General features: G+C 40.4%; 2 protein-coding genes across 2 annotated transcripts; both read left to right on the forward strand.

Annotated features, from left to right (window-relative positions):
• Positions 1-1,476: 1,476 nt before the first annotated feature.
• Positions 1,477-2,475, forward strand: LOC126656975 (uncharacterized). Its single transcript, XM_050351601.1, has one exon. The coding sequence runs from the start codon at positions 1,477-1,479 to the stop codon at positions 2,473-2,475; it is 999 nt and encodes a 332-aa protein (XP_050207558.1).
• A 3,132-nt stretch (positions 2,476-5,607) lies between these two features.
• Positions 5,608-6,862, forward strand: LOC126656976 (uncharacterized). Its single transcript, XM_050351602.1, has 2 exons — positions 5,608-6,017; positions 6,178-6,862. Exons 1-2 carry the CDS (start codon positions 5,608-5,610, stop codon positions 6,860-6,862), a joined length of 1,095 nt encoding a protein of 364 aa, XP_050207559.1.
• Positions 6,863-17,206: the final 10,344 nt, after the last annotated feature.

Raw genomic sequence — 17,206 nt, forward strand, 5'->3', positions numbered from 1 at the left:
TGAAACGCTTGAAATTGTTTCATAACGTTTGTTTACGTGTGGCTTAAATTGCTAAAAAGGAGAAACGCTTGGTTTTGTTTCGTAACGTTTGTAAACGTTTAGCTTAAATCGCTAAAAATATGAGACGTTTTGATTTGTTTCGTAACGTTATAAATGTTTTATTTTGTTTCGTAACTTTTGTAAACGTTTGGCTTAATTCACTAAAAAGGTGAAACGTTTAGATTTGTTTCGTAATGTTTGTAAAACATTTGGCTTAAATCGCTAAAAAGGTGAAACGTTTTGATTTATTTTGTAACATTTGTAAATGTTTGGCTTAAATTGCTAAAAAGGTGAAACGTTTGGATTTGTTTCATAACGTTTGTAAACGTTTGGGTTAAATTGCTAAAAAGGTGAAACCTTTGGATTTGTTTCGTAACGTTTGTAAATGTTTGGATTAAATCGCTAAAAAGGTGAAACGTTGGGATTTGTTTCATAACTTTTGTAAACGTTTGGCTTAAATTGCTAAAACGGTGAAACGATTGGATGTTTCGTAACGTTTGGCTTAAATTGCTAAAAAGGTGAAACGCTTGGATTTGTTTCGTAACGTTCGTAAATGTTTGGCTTAAATAGCAAAAAAGGTGAAAAAATTGGATTTGTTTCATAACCTTTGTAAATGTTTGGCTTAAATCGCAAAAAAAAGTTAAACGTTTGGATTTGTTTCATACGTTTGCATACGTTTGGCTTAAATTGCTAAAAAGGTGAAACGTTTGGATTTGTTTCTTAAAGTTTGTAAATGTTTGGCTTAAATTGCTAAAAAGGTGAAACGCTTGGATTTGTTTCGTAATATTTTAAAGGTTTGGTTTTATTTCGTAACGTTTGCAAACGTTTGGCTTAAATCGCTAAAAAGGTGAAACGTTTGGATTTGTTTCGTAACGTTTGTAAACGTTTGTGATACCGACCTAAGAATATCCGAACTCCATGCATCGCCTAGGAAACGCTATACTCGCCCACTAAGCACCCGAAAGGACCATCGCCCAGATGTGATACAAATATCGCCCAGCTCGGCCTTAATCAGACTCCGCCCGATTGGCTGTCAAGCTTACCTCGTCCACTTCGTTCCCTTATCTCCACTACCCGGGATAATCGGAGAACGTGTCTTAACCATCATCAGAAGTCGTGGGACAAACCCACGATTTACTAGATGACAACTGCCATAAACTCACTATCAAAGGAAGCCGCATAATGTTGAGAAAGGTACGCAGAAAATAGACTTAAACACTTCAACACTCACTTACTCACAAAAAAAACCCTTATTGACTTAAGCATCGGACCGGCTTCCAGGCTGAACCAGCCTGAGGTCCTTTGAGCTTACATCTGTTATTTGTGCAGGAAAACAGTACGGGAAACCCTCGTAGATCGACCTGTATCATTTGGTGCGGTGAACGTGGAACTTATTAGTTTCGTCGTTCCTTATTTTTCAGAGTTTGCTTTTCCAGAATGGATCCCCCAGGAGATGATATCCCACCAGCCACCAACAGAGGAGACAGGGAAACAGAACCGCCGGCCCTAAATCTGTTTCCCCCAGGCAGTGAAGAAGGAGAAACCAGTGATTCTCAGGCGATAAGGCAGACGGCACCTCCAATTACCGGAACGCCAAATGAAGAGCCAATCAGCAGTCAGGCGATGTTCAAAGCTTTCCTGGAGATCACCAGTTTACTCAAAGACATCAAAAAGACAGTATCGCTGCAATCGCAAGAGCCCGAATCAACAAAATTATCCGCAGAGAAGTCGACGTCATCCTTAGATAAGGGAAAGGAACCGCTCGGACTAGAAAAGACGCCGGACAACTCTACCCAGAAACAAAACGCCCCCATAACAATCCCGGACGAGGAACGGTGGATGGAAGAACAACACGCTCCCAAGGATAGAGAAGAACGTCTGGAGGAAAAAGTACGTCAGGTCATGAGCAGGCTCGGGATAAGATGCGAAGACGTAGATATCTCCCTTCGGAGTGATTCACCCCTTGCAGATTTCATCATCTCTCACGAGTTCCCTGCTAAATTCAAATATCCTCCGAATTTGGAATCTTATGATGGGACCGGTTGCCCCAAGAGCCATGTGCATAAATTCCAAGCAGTAATCAATGTTCAGAGAAACCTGGATCATGTATTGTGCAAACTTTTTCCCACTACCCTAAAAGGTCTGGCACAGGAATGGTACCAAAGCTTGAAGCCGGGCTCGATACAAACATTCAAGCAATTCTCAGGGTTATTTCAGGCCAGATTCGTAGCATGCATCCCTCAAAAGAAGTTGTCCACGGACCTGCTAGCCATCATGCAAAGAGACGGAGAGACACTCAGGAAATATGTAGAAAGGTTCAACAAGGAGGCGATGCAGATAGAAGAACTGAGTCAGGAGATCGCCTATACAGCATTACTCAACGGGACCACTAATTCAGACCTGAGAAAAGAGTTGCTGGCTAAATCACCAAAATAGTTTACTACGCTGATGACCATCGCACATACACAAATCCGAGTGGATGACGGACAGAGAGAGATAGAGAACCGGCACGGACGGACGGAAGAACGAACATTCTCAGAAAGAAGGAATAGGGATAGATCGCCCATAGGAAAAAGGTTCGGGGAAAAGGGTAGCGACCGTTTCAGAAATAAGAGAAAAACGGACGAGGACAGGCGATACACCCCCCTAAACACAACCAGAACCAATGTATTATTTTGGGTGAAAGACAACCGGGAGAAGGTCAGGTGGCCAAGAAAAATGAATGCCGCATCAGCCAGCAAGAGGGACAACAGCAAATACTGTGAATTCCACAGAGATAACGGCCACACCACAGATGAATGCTGGCACCTGAAGGAAGAAATAGAGAAATTAATAGAAAGAGGCTCCCTTTCCCAGTTCGTGAAAAGGGACGCCGAAACCAGGGAAATGGCAGAAGAAAGAAAGAAAGAACGAAAAGAAGAGACCACCAGAAGACCTAGGCCGGACCCAGCAGGCGTGGTCAACGTAATAATGGGCGGATCAACCGGAGGAGACAGCAACACCACAAGAAAGAAAGCGGCTAGGACGGTCTATTCTGTCAGCCCAAGTGCACCAGAAGCAAAGAAGTTTGGAAGCGTATCTTTTTCAGAAGGTGATAGCCATGGCTTATCACTCCCCCACGAAGACGCCCTGGTTGTCAAGGGGCGACTAAACAATTTTGAAGTATCTCGGATGCTCGTAGACACGGGAAGTTCGGTTAACATGATCACGATGGAGGTGTTTGGAAGGATCGGACTAAAGAAGGAAAGTTTGACACGAGTATCCACTCCATTGGTAGGACTCGGAGGCAAATCTGTACAAGTGGAAGGATCATTAGAGATAAGCATCCAACTGGGGGATGGAGAGATCTATAAAGAAATCCGAGCGGAATTCATGGTAGTCAATATGGACTTCGCCTACAACGCAATTCTGGGAAGGCCACTACTACACGACATGTGCGCATCCATTTGCGTGAGGTACTTACTGTTGAAAATCCCGACCAGGGAAGGCGATGCGGAAGTCAGAGGATGTCAAAAATCAGCAAGAGAGGCATACTTTACGGCTCTCAAAAAGGTTCACGTTACTTTGCCGGTGTTAACGATGGAACCTCCAGAAAAGACAGAGAAGGCAGAACATTATGGGCAAACTACGAAGATAGAACTATCCCCAGGAAAAGAGATAGTGGTCGGAGACGAGCTGGAGGAAGGGATCAAGCGATCTCTGATAGAAAATCTCAGAGCACTGGGAGACTCCTTTGCCTGGACAACAGACGAACTGATCGGAGTAAACCCGGATGTCATATGCCATCGGTTAAACATAGCGGCCGACTCAAAGCCCGTGGTACAAAAGAAAAGAAGACACTCACCCGAAAAACAGCTAGCCATCGCAGAAGAAATCGCCAAGTTGAAGGAAGCAAACGTGATCAAAGATGCATATTACCCAAAATGGGTGGCCAACGTGGTAATGGTGAAAAAGTCTAACGGCACTTATCGAATGTGTGTAGACTTCACAGATCTAAACAAGGCATGTCCTAAAGACAGCTTTCCATTGCCAAGCATCGATCAATTAGTGGACTCCACGGCGGGCCACGCCCTATATGCGTTCCTGGACGCCAAAGCAGGATACCATCAAATACCCATGGCATCAGAAGACCAGGAAAAAACGGCTTTCGTAACGGACCAGGGGTTATTTTTTTACAAGATGATGCCATTCGGCCTAAAAAACGCAGGAGCCACATATAAGCGGTTGGTGAACTTCATATTCAGAGATCAGATCGGAAAAGACATGGAAGTTTATGTGGATGACATGATTATTAAGAGCGTCAGGACTGAAGACCATCCAGCGGATGTGAAGGTAGTCTTAGAAACGCTGAAAAGATACCAATTAAAGCTAAATCCGGAGAAGTGTGTATTTGGAGTACCAGCAGGCAAATTCTTGGGATACATGGTCTCCCAGCGTGGGATTGAAGCCAACCCAGATAAAATTGAAGCAGTCCTGAAAATGGCACCACCCCGGAGCATACACGAAGTCTAGAAACTCAACGGCCGGATCACGGCCCTAGGTCGATTCATGTCTTGCTCGGCGAAACGATGCTTGCCTTTCTTCAAAACCCTGAAGCAGATCAAGAACTTCACATGGACAGCAGAATGCCAACAGGCGTTCGAGGAATTGAAAAGCTTCCTCTCGTCACCCCCACTCTTGGCGAGACCCGATCCGGGCGACGTGTTATATTTATATATCTCTTGCTCTGACGAAACAATAGCAGGAGTATTGGTATCGGAAAAAGAAGGAGAACAATACCCGATCTACTACATTAGCAAAGTGCTCAGAGATGCAGAGCTAAGATACCCAAAGTTGGAAAAGCTGGCGCTATGTGTATACACCGCCACCATCAAGCTCCGACATTACTTCGAAGGACACCAAGTCATTGTACGGACCGACCAACCATTACGAAAAGTCCTCCAGAAGGCAGAGACAAGTGGACGCATAGCAGAATGGGCTGTCAAAATAGGAAGCTTGGGCGTTATCTATGAAGCTCGGAAAGAATTGAAGGCTCAAGCACTAGCCGACTTCTTTGCAGAATTAACATTCAAGGAACCCATGGAGAACAAAACAACTCCCTGGGAGATACACGTCAACGGAGAAGTTTGCGGAGAAGGAGCGGGTATCGGTGTCGTGCTCAAAGGACCAGGGAGAGTCCAAATGGAATACTCAGCAAGACTCGAATTTCCAGCTTCCAACAATGTTGCGGAATATGAGGCGCTGATAACAGGGTTGCAATTGTGCGAGGAACTCAATATCTCCGAAGCCCAGTACTATAGCGATTCACAACTGGTCGTGAACCAAGTCTCAGGGAACTTCGAGGTAAAAGAAGCTACACTGAAGAAATACGTCAAGCAAGCCAAAACCTTCTTGGTCAATAATGGGCGATCTTGGTCGTTACAGCAAATACCTAGAGCAATGAATGGAAGATCAGACGAATTGGCGAAGTGGGCAGCAACAAAGAATTACGATTCAATGAAAAACAACCCTCATGAAATCAAATGACAGCCTAGCTTCCAAGAAGAAATTGAAGAAGGCGAAGTACTGATGGTAGAAGGAGAAGAAACCTGGATGACTCCCCTCACAGCATATTTAGCTAATGGAATACTCCCTGAGGACAGAATGGAAGCCAAAAGAATAGTGATACTATCATCAAAGTTCGGAATATACAATGGCCAGCTGTACAAACGGTCATTCACCCATCCCTGGCTAAGGTGTGTGAACAAACAAGAAGGAGAGTACATCATGAAAGAATTACATGAGGGGACCTGCGGAGCACATGATGGAGCATCAACGCTGGTCAGGAAAGCCCTGTTACAAGGCTATTATTGGCCCACAATGAAAGAACAAGCAACAACGCTAGTAAGAGGATGCTGGCCTTGCCAGCAACATGCTCTGATACCAAGAAAGCAAGCTTCAGAAATGAAACCGATCGGCAGTGCATGGCCCTTCGCCCAGTGGGGTATGGATATCCTAGGACCTCCCTTTGGCCACAGGACAGCGGAAGTTCCTAGTAGTGGCAATCGACCACTTCACTAAGTGGATAGAAGCAGAACCACTGGCAAAAATCACCCAACAACGCATAACTAACTTTTTCTTTAGATCTATCTTGTGCAGGTTTGGAATACCGAAGGTGCTAATCACAGACAATGGCAGGCAATTCGACTCAGCAAAATTCAGAAAGTTCTGTGCCGAATATCAAATCGATTTGAGGTTCACCTCGGATTACCATCCACAATCAAATGGGCAAATCAAAGTGGCCAACAGTATTCTACTGGCCGGACTAAAAAGAAGATTAGACGAATACAAAGGAAGATGGGTAGAAGAACTCTACAGCGTCCTATGGAACTACCGTACCACCCCTAGGGAATCAACGGGCGAAACTCCATTCGCCCTAGCTTATGGAACGGAGGCTGTAATTCCTGCAGAGATCGGCGCACCTACACCAAGGACAGAGGAAAACCAGCTAAACCTAGAAGAAAACGAAGAAGAGCTCAAGAACAATCTGGATCTCTTGATTGAAAAAATCAACAGATCAGATATCAGGATGGAAGCCTATAGACAAAAGATGGCCAAACATTTCAATAGCCATGTCAAGAAAAGAAAATTCAAACTAGGCGACCTCGTCATGCGGAAGACCGAAGTCAAAAAAGGAGAGGCAGGAAGCGGAAAAATGCAACCAAACTGGGAAGGACCTTACACCATCAGCGAGGTCATTAAGGAAGGAACATTCAAGCTCACGAACTCCATGGGAAGAATCATACCAAGGACATGGAACGCCAACAACTTAAGGAAAATTTAGCGATAATGGGTCACCATCTGACATGATTAGTTATTCCTCAAGAATTAACATGATTAGTCAAGTGATGTTTCGTTTCAATATTGTATTTCAATTCCTCCATGTGATATTTTATCACAGTATTGTGTTTCATTTTCTACAAGTGATATTTCATCACGGTATTGTATTTGAATTTCTGCAAGTATTTTAATTTACCCTTGCTCGGACAAGGAATTTCCACAGATATCGTCTCTTTACCATAATTACTGTTTATTTAAAATATTTCCAAAGAGGAGAACTGACGAGTTCATTCCCAAAAAGGAAAACACATGGTCAAAATATATACCGCCCAAAATAAAGAAAACACAAAAACTAGCCATCTCAAATATAAAGGATGCAAAAAAGATGTATATTAAAAAAAGGGTAAAATACGCCCCACAAAAATTACAAGGGAAAAATAAAATTCCTAACAAAAGAAAATATACAAATGTACAAAGTACATAACAAAAAAACAGAGAAGGGGAAGGGAGGGGCTCCTAAAGCTTCACATCCTCAATCTTCTCAGGGACAGCTCCCTTAACCACTTCGGAAGCAGCGGGGTCAGATAATCCTTCCTGCGAACTCCGCCCAACAGAAGAAGCAATGACAACAATGTTGCCAGACCGGGTAGGAGAAGGGACGTCGGCTAGACTAAGAGGATCGGCCCCGGGAAGAATAGAATCCAAATCAAAAGGCCTATCCAATAACTCCATAGCAGCATAAGGGCGCTCGGAAGAAATAATCAAACCGAAGTCCTTCTCCTCATGACTACCGCCCAAACCAGGAACGAGTGGCTCCTCGCCAGCCTTAGCAAGTCCCTTGGCCACTTGGGCAGACTGCTTAGCGACCTCCGCAGCACTTCCACCCTTTTCAAACTTGATGGAGACAAACAAGTCTTCAGGGGAATCTGGCTCACTCTCACTGTTGACCCCAGAAGGAAAGCCGTACAAAAAGTCAATGTCACCATCAGGATGACGCTCTAAGTAGGTATCCACAATGGCCTCAGTAAAGTCAGTCAGATCGTTGGCTAGCTGGGCGGTATTGCGGCGACGCCTCTCCTTCTCACGAGCCAGCCTACCTCGCTTCAAATAAAGCTTCTTCTCAGCAGCAGACACCTTCTCAGTAAGAGCAAGGACGGTGGAGTCAAACTCCTTTTTCAGCTCATCATAATCACTTCCCTTCACCACCACCTCCGCCGATAAACTCTTATTCTCCTTGTTAAGGCGGGCGACCTCAGCAGATAGCACCTGCTGCTGTTTAACGGCACTCTCCCTCTCTTTGGACAACCTATCCACATCGGCGAGAAGAGAGTTTTGCTTAGGAGCACATCCGCCGTGCTCAGCTCGAAGGGAGTCATACTTCCCCTTCAAAATCTTGTACTCCGCCTTCAGCTTGACTTGCATATCATCGTCATTCAGACGGTTTGCACGATATTGGCGGAGGGCGAAACCAGTCTGGAAACAAAATAAAATAAAGTAAAAAAATAATAATAAAAAGAAAAAGGGGAGGGGGAGAAAAAGGGGAAAATAATCACCCTTAGCAGGCCGGTAAAACAGTCGTCGATCAGCACATCGTCCGGCCTTTTTAGATAATAATCAACATCAGAAGGGCAGCAAGAACCCCTAAAGATGTCAGCCGCAACAGCCGGACAACGGCTGGTTGCCTCCATCCCATATTTTTGAAGGAGAAGGTCGACCTGAGTCACCATAACGTCCTTCCGAGGCTTCTTCATGGAAGGACCCTCCTCAGCGACATCCTCGCCCCCAGAAGAAGGAGCCCGCATCTTCGAGCCCGAAGAAGCAGTCATAACAGCTTGAGGAGGAGGAGGAATGGACTTGGACTTCTTCTCCTTCAGGGGAACCTCCACTTTGTTCTTCCCCTTACCAGTATAGGAGGGAACAACAGCAGAAGGAGGGCTCAGGACAGGCTCCCTAATTGCAAAACCAGTAAGCACCACCCTGGAAGCAGCGGGAGGATTTGGGGCAGAGCCATCATCCTTCTGGGAAGAAGGCGGTTTATCTCCAGTATTTGAAGGAACATCGCCCACCTTCTCTTGAGGCCCCTTCCCAACCTCGGAAAGTTTCGCAGAGACAGCTCGGGCAAGAGCTTCCTTCTCCCGCACCTCTTTCTCTCGACGAGCTCTTCTATCCTCCATAACTTTCTGTTGGAGTTCCTTGAAATTTGGCATTGAGAATTCCAAGAAAATAAACAAGTATCAGGAACTAAAAATCAGAATTCAAAGAAAATAAAAGCTTCATGGTACAAACAAGGTACCAGAAGAACTAAGGGGCATAGAAGAAATAATAAGGGGAGAAGAAAGAGGTGGTTCGCCCCCATCAGGAAACTCGTCCTCGTTCCTAGGCGAGGTTTCCTGTTTATCATCATCCTTCTTCTTCTTCTTCTTCCCCTTCTTGCCACTCCTTACTCTCCTGCTTGTCTTGGAAGCAATGCCCTGATCCCAGCCAAAATAATGATCTATAAGCTTCATCACATGAACCTTCTCGCCATCTCGGAGCAGAAGCAATGTCTCCTGATCATCCTCGCTCAGCTTCACCTTGTCCAATTTCCTAGGCCCTTCCAAAAATACATTGGGGATGGAGCCCCAACCCTCTTCCTGCTTAGCAATCACGAAGGAACCTTTCCACCGCTTCAAAGAATTGGGAAGGCCACAAAAGGGAGATCGGCCTGGTTGTAGATAAAAGAACTCATCACTTTTCTTCCTCCCAAGAGAATAAATCGCCCGAACAATTTCATAACCAACCGACCTCTTTAGATGGAGCCCACGAATGAAAATCCCCGTTAGGTGGCGATGGGCGTTAGGATGAAGTTGACCTAAAGGGATTTTAAAATGGTCAAATACCATCTGTGTAAAGCCATCAAGTGGTAGCCTCAAGCCCGCCTCAAAATCTTCTATAAAGATCAACTGTTCGTCGTCGCCTAGGACTTGGTCAACAGCCGAACCTTCAGAAGGAATGCTGAGCCCGATGGTGGAGGGAATCTCGTACCTCGCCCTAATCCATACAAGGGCACTTTGACCAAGGACGATGGGCCACTCGGAGAAAGGTTTTTTCTTACCAGAGGACGTCCCAGAAGACGCTTTACGTTTTTTCAAAGCTTTACATTTTTTCAAAACATAATCCTCCTCATCATCGCCCAACTCGCCCTCGTTATCATCAACACCTCCCAAAGGAACCTCGCCTCCCGGTTCTCTGTTACTAAGCCCCAAAGGCGCATCAATATCTTCCACAAGGGGCACGCCCTCCTCACTATCCGGAACCACCTTCTGAGACAACCCTTCCTCATCAGAACTCAAATCAACCAGAACAGCAAGGGGAGCAGGATAAGGAGAATCACTAGAAGCGCTCCCAGAAGAAGAAGAAGGAGAAGAAGTAGTCGAGGAAACCTCGGAAAAAGACATCCTAAAAGCACTAACTGAAGACTAGAACAGAAAATAAAAAGAACACTAGAAGAAAAGCAAAGAGGGCTAAGTCACTTACTGATGAAAGAAGAGAATCTGGCACTATATAACTCGAAGAAAGCCTGTTTAGAAAAGATGATTAGCAACGATGAAGGAATTAGACAAAACGGAGAGCAAGAATAAAAAATTAAAATGGGAAACTAATACCTCTTTTATATGTCAAGTCAGAAATAGGGCACTCAAGTACCTAGTTGCAGGAAACTCCTCGAAACAATCAATCAATTAATGAAAAAAAACCAAAGGTTGCGTTCTTTTATATGCCAAAGGACGCTTGAAATTCGTAACTGCTGAAGGAAACGTTCGAAATTCAAATAATCTCGAAAAATCCGGGAACTTGAATTTTGAAAATTGGCGCTTCAAGTCTTTGACTAAGCGAGATCATTAGGGGGGGGACATCTGATACCGACCTAAGAATATCCGAACTCCAAGCATCGCCTAGGAAGCGCTATACTCGCCCACTAAGCACCCGAAAGGACCATCGCCCAGATGTGATACAAATATCGCCCAGCTCGGCCTTAATCAGACTCCGCCCGATTGGCTATCAAGCTTACCTCGTCCACTTCGTTCCCTTATCTCCACTACCCGGGATAATCGGATAACGTGCCTTAACCATCATCAGAAGTCGTGGGACAAACCCACGATTTACTAGATGACAACTGCCATAAACTCACTATAAATGGAAGCCGCAGAATGTTGAGAAAGGTACGCAGAAAATAGACTTAAACACTTCAACACTCACTTACTCACAAAAAAAACCCTTATTGACTTAAGCATCGGAGCGGCTTCCAGGCTGAACCAGCCTGAGGTCCTTTGAGCTTACATCTGTTATTTGTGCAGGAAAACAGTACGGGCGACCCTCGTAGATCAACCTGTATCAGTTTGGCTTAAATCATTTAAAACATGAATCGTTTGGATTTGTTTCGTAACGTTTGTAAACGCTTGGCTTAAATCGTCTAAAAGGTGAAACGTTTGGATTTGTTTCATAACGTTTGTAAACGTTTGGCTTAAATTGCTAAAAAAGTGAAACGTTTGGATTTGTTTCGTATCGTTTGTAAACATATGGTTTAAATCGCTAAAAAGATAAAACGTTTGGATTTGTTTCTTAACCTTTGGAAACGTTTGGCTTACATGGCAAAAAAGGTGAAACGCTTTGATTTATTTCGTAACGTTTGTAAATGTTTGGCTTAAATTGCTAAAAAGGAGACACGCTTAGATTTGTTTCATAACATTTGTAAACGTTTGGCTTATATTGCTACAGAGGGGAAATGCTTGGATTTGTTTCATAACGGTTGTTTACGTTTGGATTAAATTGCTAAAAAGGTGAAACGCTTGGTTTTGTTTCGTAACGTTTGCAAACGTTTGGCTTAAATCGCTAAAATTATGAGACGTTTGGATTTGTTTCGTAACGTTTTAAATGTTTTGTTTTGTTTCATAACATTTATAAATGTTTGGCTTAAATCACTATAAAGGTGAAACGTTTGGATTTGTTTCGTAATGTTTGTAAAACGTTTGGCTTAAATCTCTAAAAAGGTGAAACGTTTTGATTTGTTTTGTAACGTTTGTAAACGTTTGGCTTAAATTGCTAAAAAGGTGAAACATTTGGATTTGTTTCGTTACTTTTGGAAACGTTTGGCTTAAATCGCTAAAAAGGGGAAACGTTAGGATTTGTTTTGTTACATTTGTAAACGTTTGGATTTGTTTTATAACTTTTGTAAACGTTTGGCTTAAATTGCTAAAAAGGTAAAACGCTTGGATTTGTTTCGCAACGTTTGTAAACGTTTGGCGTAAATTGCAAAAAATGTAAAAAATTTGGATTTGTTTCATAACCTTTGTAAACATTCGGCTTACATCGCAAAAAAGGTTAAACGTTTGGATTTGTTTCATACGTTTTCATACATTTGGCTTAAATTGCTAAAAATGTGAAACGTTTGGATTTGTTTCTTTTGCAAACGTTTGGTTTAAATTGCTAAAAAGGTGAAACGCTTGGTTTTGTTTCGTAATGCTTGTAAACGTTTGGCTTAAATTGCTAAAAATGTGAAACGTTTGGATTTGTTTCATAATGTTTTAAATATTTGGTTTTATTTCGTAACGTTTGTAAACGTTTGGCTTAAATCACTAAAAAGGGGAAACGTTTGGATTTGTTTCCAAACGTTTGAAAACGTTTGGCCTAAATCATTTAAAAGGTGAAACGTTTGGATTTGTTTCGTAACTTTTGTAAACATTTGGCTTAAATCGTCAAAAAGGCGAAATGTTTGGATTTGTTTCGTAACGTTTGTAAACGTTTGGCTTAAATCGCTAAAAAAGTGAAATGTTTGGATTTGTTTCGTATCGTTTGTAAACGTTTGGCTTAAATCGCTAAAAAGGTGAAACGTTTGGATTTGTTTCGTAAGATTTGGAAAAGTTTGGCTTAAATTTCTAAAAAGGTGAAACGCTTTGATTTATTTCGTAACGTTTGTAAACGTTTGGCTTAAATTGCTAAAAAGACGAAACGCTTGGATTTGTTTCGTAACGTTTGTAAATGTTTGGCTTAAATTGCTAAAAAGGTGAAACGTTTTGATTTGTTTCGTAGCGTTTATAAACATTTGGCTTAAATCGCTAAAAAGGCGAAATTTTTGGATTTGTTTCGTACTGTTTGTAAACGTTTGGATTAAATTGCTAAAAAGCTGAACCGTTTGGATTTGTTTCGTACCGTTTGTAAACGTTTGAATTAAATTGCTAAAAAGGTGAAGCGCTTGGATTTGTTTCGTAACGTTTGTAAACGTTTGGCTTAAATTGCTAAAAAGGTGAAACACTTGGATTTGTTTCTTAACGTTTGTAAACGTTTGGCTTACATTGCTTAAAATGTGAAACGCTTGGATTTGTTTCGTGACGTTTGTAAACCTTTGGCTTTGTTTCGTAACGTTTGTAAATGTTTGGCTTAAATTGCTAAAAAGGAGAAACGCTTGGATTTGTTTCGTAATGTTTGTAAACGTTTGGCTTAAATTGCTAAAAAGGTAAAACGCTTGGATTTGTTTCATAATGTTTGTTTACGTTTGGCTTAAATTGCTAAAAAGGTGAAACACTTGGTTTTGTTTCGTAACGTTTGCAAACGTTTGGCTTAAATAGCTAAAAAAGGAGAAACGTTTGGATTTGTTTCGTAATGTTTGTAAAACATTTGGCTTAAATCGCTAAAAAGGTGAAACGTTTTAATTTGTTTTGTTACGTTTGTAAACGTTCGGCTTAAATTGCTAAAAAGGTGAAACGTTCGGATTTGTTTCGTAACGTTTGTAAACGTTCGGCTTGAATTGCTAAAAAGGTGAAACGTTTGGATTTGTTTCGTAATGTTTGTAAATGTTTGACTTAAATCGCTAAAAAAGTGGAACGTTTGGATTTGTTTCGTAATGTTTGTAAACGTTTGGCTTAAATCGCTAAAAAGGGGAAATATTTGGATTTGTTTCATAACTTTTGTAAACGTTTGGCTTAAACTGCTAAAAAGCTTAAACGATTGGATTTGTTTCTTAACTTTTGTTAAATTGCTTGTAAACGTTTGGCTTAAATTGCTAAAAAGGTGAAACGCTTAGTTTTGTTTCGTAATGTTTGTAAACGTTTGGCTTAAATTGCTAAAAATGTGAAACGTTTGAATTTGTTTCGCAGTGTTTTAAACGTTTCGTTTTATTTCGTAACGTTTGTAAGCGTTTTGCTTAAATAAATAAAAAGGTGAAACGTTTGGATTTGTTTTGTAAAGTTTGTAAACGTTTGGCTTAGATCATTGAAAAGGGGAAACGTTTGGATTTGTTTCGTAACGTTTGTAAACGTTTGGTTTAAATCGTCAAAAAGGCGAAACGTTTGGATTTGTTTCGTAACGTTTGTAAACGTTTGGCTTAAATCGCTAAAAAATTGAATTATTTGGATTTATTTCGTATCGTTTGTAAATTTTTGGCTTAAATCGCTAAAAAGGTGAAATATTTGGATTTGTTTCGTAACCTTTGGAATCGTTTGGCTTAAATTGCTAAAAAGGTGAAACGCTTTGATTTATTTCGTAACGTTTGTAAATGTTTGGCTTAAATTGCTAAAAAGGAGAAACGCTTGGATTTGTTTCGTAACGTTTGTAAACGTTTGGCTTAAATTGCTAAAAAGGTAAAACGTTTTGATTTGTTTCGCAGCGTTTATAAACGTTTGGCTTAAATCGCTAAAAAGGCTAAACGTTTGGATTTCTTTCGTACCGTTTGTAAACATTTGGATTAAATTGCTAAAAAGGTGAAACGCTTGGATTTATTTCCCAACGATTGTAAACGTTTGGCTTAAATTGCAAAATAGGTAAAAAATTTGGATTTGTTTCATAACCTTTGTAAACGTTCGGCTTAAATCGCAAAAAAGGTTAAACGTTTCGATTTGTTTCATACGTTTGCATACATTTGGCTTAAATTGCTAAAAATGTAAAACGTTTGGATTTCTTTCTTTACGTTTGTAAACGTATGGTTTAAATTGCTAAAAAGGTGAAACGCTTGGTTTTGTTTCGTAATGCTTGTAAACGTTTGGCTTAAATCGCTAAAAATGTGAAACGTTTGGATTTGTTTCATAATGTTTTAAACGTTTGGTTTTATTTCGTAACGTTTGTAAACGTTTGGCTTAAATCACTAAAAAGGTGAAACGTTTGGATTTGTTTCGCAACGTTTTGAAAACGTTTGGCTTAAATCATTTAAAAGGTGAAACGTTTGGATTTGTTTCGTAATGTTTGTAAACATTTGGCTTAAATCGTCAAAAAGGTGAAATGTTTGGATTTGTTTCGTAACGTTTGTAAACGTTTGGCTTAAATCGCTAAAAAAGTGAATAGTTTGGATTTGTTTCGTATCGTTTGTAAACGTTTGGCTTAAATCGCTAAAAAGGTGAAACGTTTGGATTTGTTTCGTAAGCTTTGGAAATGTTTGGCTTAAATCGCTAAAAAGGTGAAACGCTTTGATTTATTTCGTAACGTTTGTAAACATTTGGCTTAAATTGCTAAAAAGGAGAAACGCTTGGATTTGTTTCGTAACGTTTATAAATGTTTGGCTTAAATTGCTAAAAAGGGGAAATGTTTTGATTTGTTTCGTAGCGTTTATAAACATTTGGCTTAAATCGCTAAAAAGGCGAAATGTTTGGATTTGTTTCGTACTGTTTGTAAACGTTTGGATTAAATCGCTAAAAAGCTCAACCGTTTGGATTTGTTTCGTATCGTTTGTAAACGTTTGGATTAAATTGCTAAAAAGGTGAAACGCTTGGATTTGTTTCGTAACGTTTGTAAACGTTTGGCTTAAATTGCTAAAAAGGTGAAACGCTTGGATTTGTTTCGCAACGTTTGTAAAGGTTTGGCTTACATTGCTTAAAATATGAAACGCTTGGATTTGTTTCGTAACGTATGTAAACCTTTGGCATTGTTTCGTGATGTTTGTAAATGTTTGGCTTAAATTGCTAAAAAGGAGAAACGCTTGGATTTGTTTCGTAACATTTGGCTTAAATTGCTAAAAAGGTGAAACGCTTGGATTTGTTTCTTAACGTTTGTTTACGTTTCGCTTAAATTGCTAAAAAGGTGAAACGCTTGGTTTTGTTTCGTAACGTTTGCAAACGTTTGGCTTAAATCGCTAAAAATATGAGACGTTTGGATTTGTTTCGTAACGTTTTAAATGTTTTGTTTTGTTTCGTAACGATTGAAAATGTTGGGCTTAAATCACTAAAAAGGAGAAACGTTTGGATTTGTTTCGTAATGTTTGTAAAACATTTGGCTTAAATCGCTAAAAAGGTGAAACGTTTTAATTTGTTTTGGTATGTTTGTAAACGTTCGGCTTAAATTGCTAAAAAGGTGAAACGTTTGGATTTGTTTCGTAACATTTGTAAACGTTCGACATGAATTGCTAAAAAGGGGAAACGTTTGGATTTGTTTCGTAACGTTTGTAAACGTTTGGCTTAAATCGCTAAAAAGGTGAAACGTTTGGATTTGTTTCGTAACGTTTGTAAACGTTTGGATTAAATCTCTAAAAAGGGGAAACGCTTGGATTTGTTTCTTAACTTTTGTAAACGTTTGGCTTATACTGCTAGAAAGGTGAAACGGTTGGATTTGATTCTTAACTTTTGTAAACGTTTCGTTTAAATTGCTAAAAAAGTGAATTCTTGGATTTGTTTCATAACGTTTATAAACGTTTGGCTTAAATTGCTAAAAAGGTGAAACGCTTGGTTTTGTTTCGTAATTTTTGTAAACGTTTGGCTTAAATCTCTAAAAATGTGAAACGTTTGGATTTGTTTCGTAATGTTTTAAACGTTTGGTTTTATTTCGAAACATTTGTAAGCGTTTGACTTAAATCACTAAAAAGAATGAAACGTTTGGATTTGTTTCGTAAAGTTTGTAAACGTTTGGCTTAGATCATTTAAAAGGGGAAACGTTTGGATTTGTTTCGTAACGTTTGGCTTAAATCGTCAAAAAGGCGAAACGTTTGGATTTGTTTCGTAACGTTTGTAAACGTTTGGCTTAAATCGCTAAAAAAGTGAATTATTTGGATTTGTTTCGTATCGTTTGTAAATGTTTGGCTTAAATCGCTAAAAAGGTGAAATGTTTGGATTTGTTTCGTAACCTTTGGAAACGTTTGGCTTAAATTTCTAAAAAGGTGAAACACTTTGATTTACTTCATACCGTTTGTAAACGTTTGCCTTAAATTGCTAAAAAGGAGAAACGCTTGGTTTTGTTTCGTAACGTTTGTAAACGTTTGGCTTAAATTGCCAAAAAGGGGAAACGTTTTGATTTGTTTCGTAGCGTTTATAAACGTTTGGCTTAAATCGCTAAAAAGGCGAAACATTTGGATTTATTTCGTACCGTTTGTAAACGTTTGGCTTAAATCGCTAAA

This window comes from Mercurialis annua, linkage group LG7 (assembly GCF_937616625.2).
Source record: "Mercurialis annua linkage group LG7, ddMerAnnu1.2, whole genome shotgun sequence".
Lineage (NCBI taxonomy): Eukaryota > Viridiplantae > Streptophyta > Magnoliopsida > Malpighiales > Euphorbiaceae > Mercurialis > Mercurialis annua.